Source organism: Delphinapterus leucas, chromosome 1 (genome assembly GCF_059928025.1).
Source record: "Delphinapterus leucas isolate spDelLeu-1000000601 "Yukka" chromosome 1, BTC_Dleu_Yukka2, whole genome shotgun sequence".
Taxonomy (NCBI): domain Eukaryota; kingdom Metazoa; phylum Chordata; class Mammalia; order Artiodactyla; family Monodontidae; genus Delphinapterus; species Delphinapterus leucas.
This window is the reverse complement of record NC_143129.1, coordinates 95,130,781-95,137,586: the sequence shown is the minus strand read 5'-3', so window position 1 is coordinate 95,137,586 and position 6,806 is coordinate 95,130,781. Positions and strand designations below refer to the sequence as shown.

Here is a 6,806-nt window from a genome sequence, read left to right as displayed (position 1 = left end):
AAGGGCTTTTTAATTTAAGAAAATGTCTGCAAATTTAATGCATTTCGTGGCTTCTTCCCCTCTTTGCCTTTTCAGTGATTTACAGAGGGAAGAGAAATGCGGTATGGCATAGTGAACCATGGATAAAAAAAGAGACTTGACTAGTGAGTAATTTAAATTGAAATGGTATGATTCAAAGGCAAAGTGTTTTGTTTTTTTTTTTTGCTTTGCTTTAAAAAAATTCTTCCCATATCTTTTTCAGAGTTTCCTCAATTGTTAGTGTGATTAGAGATGGAAAAGATCTATTAGAATACAAAATGCCTCTAGGATAGGACAAGCCCTTTTGGCCTTCAGAGAACCACTCTAGCTCCATTTCCTGCAGGAAGGTGTGACCTCACCTGCACAGGAGTTCAAGATCGGCTGCGGAGAGAACTCAGTAGAGAAATGAATCCAGAAAGTCCTCTGGAAGGCTGCCAGAGTGAGCCAGCACACTGGGAAATGTGAAAGTTCTGCTTAGCAGAAATTCTTTATTTCACATTCAGACATACTACGGACTTCAGCACACCCACTTCATAAGCATTTCATCGACCCCAGCACTTGCCCTGTGGCCCTCTGGCCATTCAAGGGTTGGACACGTCCACCCCCAGAGAAGTCGAAATCAAGCCACCACACATAGACAGCGCTCACCCAAGACGAACCTCCACCAGGACTTTGGCCAAGGTTGGATAGCAGCAGCTGCCAGGGCCACCTGTAGTAACAAACACCCTCAGCTCAAGTTAGGAGGAAGCTGAGCCACTTGCAGCCTTCACCAAGCCAAAGCATCGTGTGATGAGACCTCTGTGTGTCTGGGAAAGCAGAGCTGTTGGCCTGTTGCTGGAAGGACTGTGGTCATGTTTTTGAATGAGCAAAGATTTCAGATGGAGGGACAGCCAGGACCAGAGCCTCAAATGGTGGCAGAGTGACATAGGGAAGGACCGTCAGTCTTGCTGGCTGTAGCCCCCGCTTACACTCTAACTGCTTTTTTTTTTTAAATCTTTGGAGAGAAAAGGCAATTATATATAATATAAATCTGTTGTACCTAAAATAATTTTGTCCTTCAAGTGCCAGTAACCTTATTAAAAGATAGTGCGAGTAGGACTTGTGTAACACACACGTAACTAAAGTGTTTACTCCCCAGAAGCATAGCTGTGGAACTAAGAACGTCTGTTGTTAGGAACAGCCATAAAACTCTGCCCAGAGGGAACTGGAGCGTGGAATTAGGCTTGAGGTACACTAGGAGGGAGCAGCAAACTTCCTTTTCTATGTCTGCTTTCCCTTTCTGTGTAAGACTGATGAGAGATACTCCCCAGAGCAACTGCACTTGAAAAGGACATAGACGAAGACACGGATCCCGAAAAATGGAATTTGCTGTATCAGAGAGCACACACAGAGGAGGGCCAAGTTTTAGTTCACTTTTGTTCCTAAATACCAGTGTCTGAACAGGAGTCAGGCTAGGTGTATTGACATCAATTGGGGAACCCATTACTTAATATAGATTTCCGGGTACCACCCATGGAGTTTCTAACCCAGCAGGTTTGGGACCAGGCCTGGGAATGTATATTTTTAACAAACTCTCCAAGTGATTCTGACATGCAGCCGGGTTTGGGAACCTTAAAAGGCTTGCCTTGGTGAGTTCTTCCTTGAAGCAACATTTCAATGATGGGAAGCTGAGACGTGTTAAAAGATAAACTGAGGCATATTAAAAATTTTAAGAGTTTATTTGAGCAGAAATTGATTCAAATTCAGCAGCACCAAAACAGAAATGGTTAGGAGCGCTCCACTGACAGGTGCTGGGGGCGGGTGTTGGTGGTGATGGGGCTTTTATTGAGAAGAGGCAGAAGCAAAGCAAGGATATTATTTGATTAGCTCTAAAGCTATGGCCAATAGCTATATAGCTATAGTGGTTGCCTTATTTGGGAAACCCTAGTTGGCTGTTTGTGATTGGTTATCCTTAGATTTTGATTTCTTAACCTCGAGACCCTTACAGACTTAGGTTTTTGTTTGCTTAGGAAGGCCGCCAAGGTATGAGAACGACCTCAGTCTAATGGCCTCCTTGTTTAATTAACTTAACAGAAGATAGAGGGCTGTGGCATGTGAGGAAAGATTGGTGAGTAGATCTGGAGGGTTCAGAGTGGGTCCATGCCCTGTGAGGTCAACCATGAACTGAGGCAGCATTCTGGGCTGTGGTTAAGAGCCCATGTGAGACTGCGTGCTGAGCCCGGTTGCTGGCAGGGTGTGCCCTCTGAAAAGAGTTGTGTCCATGGCTGACTGGAACAGCCAAAGAGCCGAGGGCAAAGGCCAAATGGAAGGCCAGGATCCCTGGTTCTAGGACACTAGGGGGCTGGGACCGGTACACTCATACCCTATAAATACCAGAACACAGAAAATGAAATGGCCTGTCTACTTAGCTAGGCATCTAAGTCTGGGCTGCTTTGGTCAGAATTCTGCAGAAGACAATGTGGTCCCCACTGGGTGAACATAAAATCAAAACATGGACGTAGCACATACTACATGCTTCTAAGTGCTTTTCACATACTCATTTCGTTCTCATAAAATCCCTGTGAGCTAGATAATAATATTATTCCTTTCTATATATAACAAAAATGAGACCCAGAAAGGTCAAGGAATTCATCCATGTTCTCACAGCTAACCAGTTGAAACACAAATTATCAGGGGGCCATTGATCAGACCTGCTAATCCATGATATTTTTATGGAAAATATTTCTCTGGATTATCATGATTAAGTGATAAATTATTAGAGGAGAAGACCTGGGAATAGGATGGTGAGAGAGTGAACTGCCCTAACACAAGAGATTTTACATTCAGCCCTCCATCATTGTAGCGGTTTATCAGCTCTACAAATTATGCAAAGCAGACTTTTCATCTCTGACAAGCGTTGGTGGATTTTACCTTCCATTCTGCTGTGTCGTGTTCAGGGAATTCAAATTCCTGTTCAATCTGTTTAGGCAAACCAACTAAAGGAGACTAGAGAGACAGCTCAGGGAGGTTATGTGAAACTAGGGGAGCAAGTGAGGTTAGGCAATGTGGTACAATGGAAAGGGCAATGGTTTTGGAGCCATCTTGAGGTCTTACGTGATTTAACTTCTCTGAATCTGTTTTCACATCTGTAAAATGGCAATAAAGATTATCATCTTGTTGGGTTATTGTGAAGTTTGAGATATTATACTCTATTCAACAAATAAATGCAATGACACTGGAGTGTTTCAAGTCACACTACTAATTAAAGGCAAAGCCAGGGTTTGTGGATCCATGTCTATATGCTGCTAACACCCACATTTGCTCCACTATTTCACACTGCCACCTTGGAATCTGGCCTTCAGGGGCATGAGTCACAGCTATACCCCATGTGACCCAAGTCAAACTTCCAACCCAGAAAGGCCTTTCTATGTTATCCCATGGCACCTGGTCATTCTCCTCAAGGGTAGAGGATGGAGGCACTTCCACCCACATCACTCTTCTGTCTTGGTTTGACCCTCTAGGACAAAGAGCTCCATTTTAGAAGGGTGAGTCTGTACCTTGTTTTTTTCTTATCCCTGGGGCCTCAACCCGGGTATACTAAGTAGAATCTGATTTAAAATTGAAAAGGGAGAGGAATGTAATGTGTGCATTTGTTTAAAATTCTGACCACCTAAGTGCATTCAATATACGTTTGAAACAGGCCAGAGCTCCAGCTTGGCCCATACAAGACTTGCATGGAAAAACCGTTCATGCCATAGGTTTTGCTTGAACCCATTTTATGGCTGTTTTTATTCTTCATTCTCCTTCTCTCTCCTAAAAAGCTAAAAAGCAAAAATTGCCAGTTATCCCACAGACTGCCTTGTTGCTTTCTGTGTAGCTCAAGCCTGATTTCTTGTTCCCACTGCACCACTAGCTGTGCATCCTTGGCAAGTTACTTAACTTCATAAGCCTTAGGTTCCTTGTCTGTAAGGGTTGCTTTGAGGATCAATGAGATAATCCACTTAGCATGGTGCCTGGCATATAGTAAGCCCTCAGTAAATGTTAGCCATTGTTATTACTAGTAGTGACTAACCATTTGTGCTTCCCTATGTGACCAACTTGAACCATTGGTTCTTTGCAAATGGGTGTGGGAAAGTCTACTTTCCACCAGTATACGATGGTCATGTTACAGTTGGGGGGGGCGGTTCTCAGCAACTAAACTCTTTTAATTCATGATTGACTACTTGTTTTTGTTTTTATCACGCAGCTTGCGGCATCTTAGTTCCCGAACCAGGGATTGAACCCACTCCCTCAGCAGTGAAAGTGGGGAGTCCGGGAATGGACCGGCCAGGAATTCCCCTATGATTGCTTTGATTTCAAGTCTCAAAAGAACCATCTCAGGAAATAGATCTCTGCCTAAACTTTCTAAGTCTGAGCTCCAATCACCTCCTTTGTGAATCAGCAATAATTCCCTTCTTTTAAATCCTAAAACATTGATAGCCCCTCCCACATGAATTTATGTTTGTTGAATAATTATTATTTTATTGGTTCATTTATGTATATTGTCACCATTAAGGCATTAAGGCATTCGCTACTTCAACCAGTTTTTGACTACCTTCGGCATGCCAGGAATTGAGCTAATTAGATTTTAAATTCTTCATTAGCGGGTCTCCTTATTTTGACTTTCCTGAAAGTCCTGCAGAGTTCTGGTCACAGTGGACGGCACCTCATAGTTCTATACAATGATTATGTCCTTGAAAAATGAATAAAATAAACTTTTTGGAGGCTAAATTTTCTAATCGGTAGCTGACTGAGTGAAGAGTCTATTACAAACCGCTTCGCAAAGTGAAGAACTCTTTTGTAAAGCGAAGGATCCCTTCCTTTTTCATGAATCGTATGCGTGAATTCGGGATTTCTTAAAATGGTATTAGCTCACAATCCGTCAGTACGCTTTCGCTTTCTGACGTCCCAGGACGTCGAAATTCGGTTGACAGCCTCCCGCTAGAGGGCGCGCAACTGCCCACGGAGATTCCACCCGCACTGCGCAGCCTCAGTCCAGGGGTGGGCAGTAATCCCCTTACGGACGCCCGTGACGTCACCGGAGGGCGCGGCCCGTGGGTGTGGGCGGGGCCTTCCCCTCAGCGACGGGCGGGGCCCGGCCGAACCCCCTGTAACAGCTGAAGTGGGTTGCGAGTGGGAGGCGGCGGCTGGTCCTCAGCGGTGTTTGGGAAGATGGCGCCTCCGGTGACGGACCGGGGGCTGAAGAGCATCGTGTGGCAGAGTGAGTGCGGTGGGACAGGGGCTGAGAGAGGGAAGGCCAGGAGGCCGCGGCGCCGGGCCCTGCTTTCCTGCCCCAGACCAGCAGTGTCTTGGGGAGCCGCCACGGGCACTCGTTGCTTTGGCTCCCACGTCCATGTTAGCACTTCTTCCTTCTTTCCTTCCCAGCCCTCGTTCTGGCAGCACCAACGATGGGCGGGGTGCGGGAGGACGCGGCCTTCTCGCAGGCGTCCGGCACCCTCTGGGCTGGCTCGGCCGGGCTCTGGCCCCGAAACCCCGCCCTGCGTGAGCGGCCCTGGGCCCGGCTTTTCCGCCCGCGGCCCCTGCGCGGTTCCTCGCTTGCGCTGCCTCCGGGGCCCCACCAGTCGGCGATGTCTTTCCACCCGAGACAGTCTGAGCGCTGTGTTTCTCTATCCCGCCCCTCCCCTTCTCCCCACGCTTGAGTTTTCCAAGACTGCTTACTCTGCTTATTCGTCTTAGTATCAGCAGAGTTTTACTAACCGTACTTTACAATGTTTGTCCTTTAAAAAAACAAAAAGAAAACCTCACTGTTAAACAAACCCTTCTTCCCTTCTAGAAGAACCCACTTTCTAAAGAGTTCTTCAGAAGGGACCATCGGAATGATTAAATCTCGGGGCAAATCTGCACCTTCACCTCTTCCTTTCCACTCTCGGAGCCACTCCCTTCTGCTAGGACTGTATTATAATACGTATCGGTTACTGATATTCTGCCATTGTGCTGTATCATCTACGACTTTCATAAATATCACTCCACACCTAGGTCTGCCAGCTTAGAGAAGGAATGAAACCGCCAAGAACCAAACAGGAAGAACCATCATTGTTTGGCATTGCTGGGCTCAAAGTAATTATGGTCTAGTAGTGGAAAGGGGTAACATCTAATTAGTATTTCTGGCTCCAGCTTGTTGAGCAAGGAACAGAAATAGTGACTGAGTTAACAAAATTATGGTAGTCACAGAGTTCCTGTGTAAAATTAAAACTCCAAATCGGTAACTGGCATACTGCTTAACATACTAAAAACAAGGGTATAAATAGAAGGGGGAAAAAGTTATGAATTTTTTTTTAATTGGATAATTATAAGGTTAGCATTTTGTTTTTCAGAATTTACATGGGTCCCTTTTAAGGTTTGGTAATGTTTTAAAATCACAGTGGCATTTAAATACATTTATTTGAAAATGGATAATGAATTGTGTTGTATAATTTCCAAGATGGTCCTTAACATCAGCATTTATCAGAAAAAAAAGGTTAATGATAGTAACCTCGGTATTGATAGCATGGAAACTAGGCAAGAGGGAGCGTTTACAGGTAACAAAATTTCCATCTTGTGCTGTTAACTTGAGGTAGCACCAGGATACCTACATGGAGCGTAAGATAAAGAAGAGGGGACACTGAATGGAAGGAAGTGTTATACAGATTAAAAAAAATAGTTCTTCGAAATTTTGTGGAAATAGGAACATAACTAAAAGATAAGATGATATTCATTCAGCACTTAGTTTAATTAAAGTAGAGAGAGAAAGAGAAGTGGGAGCCTCTGAG

At 44.8% G+C, this 6,806-nt stretch overlaps 1 protein-coding gene across 1 annotated transcript in view; it reads left to right on the top strand.

Annotated features, from left to right (window-relative positions):
* Nucleotides 1-5,122: 5,122 nt before the first annotated feature.
* The window catches only part of STXBP3 (syntaxin binding protein 3), a 60,832-nt gene continuing 59,148 nt past the window's right edge, over nucleotides 5,123-6,806 (top strand). The window contains exon 1 of the mRNA XM_022584179.3: nucleotides 5,123-5,257. Coding sequence (XP_022439887.1) covers nucleotides 5,209-5,257 — 49 coding nt within the window. The 5' untranslated portion in view covers nucleotides 5,123-5,208. The remainder of the gene's footprint in view (nucleotides 5,258-6,806) is intronic.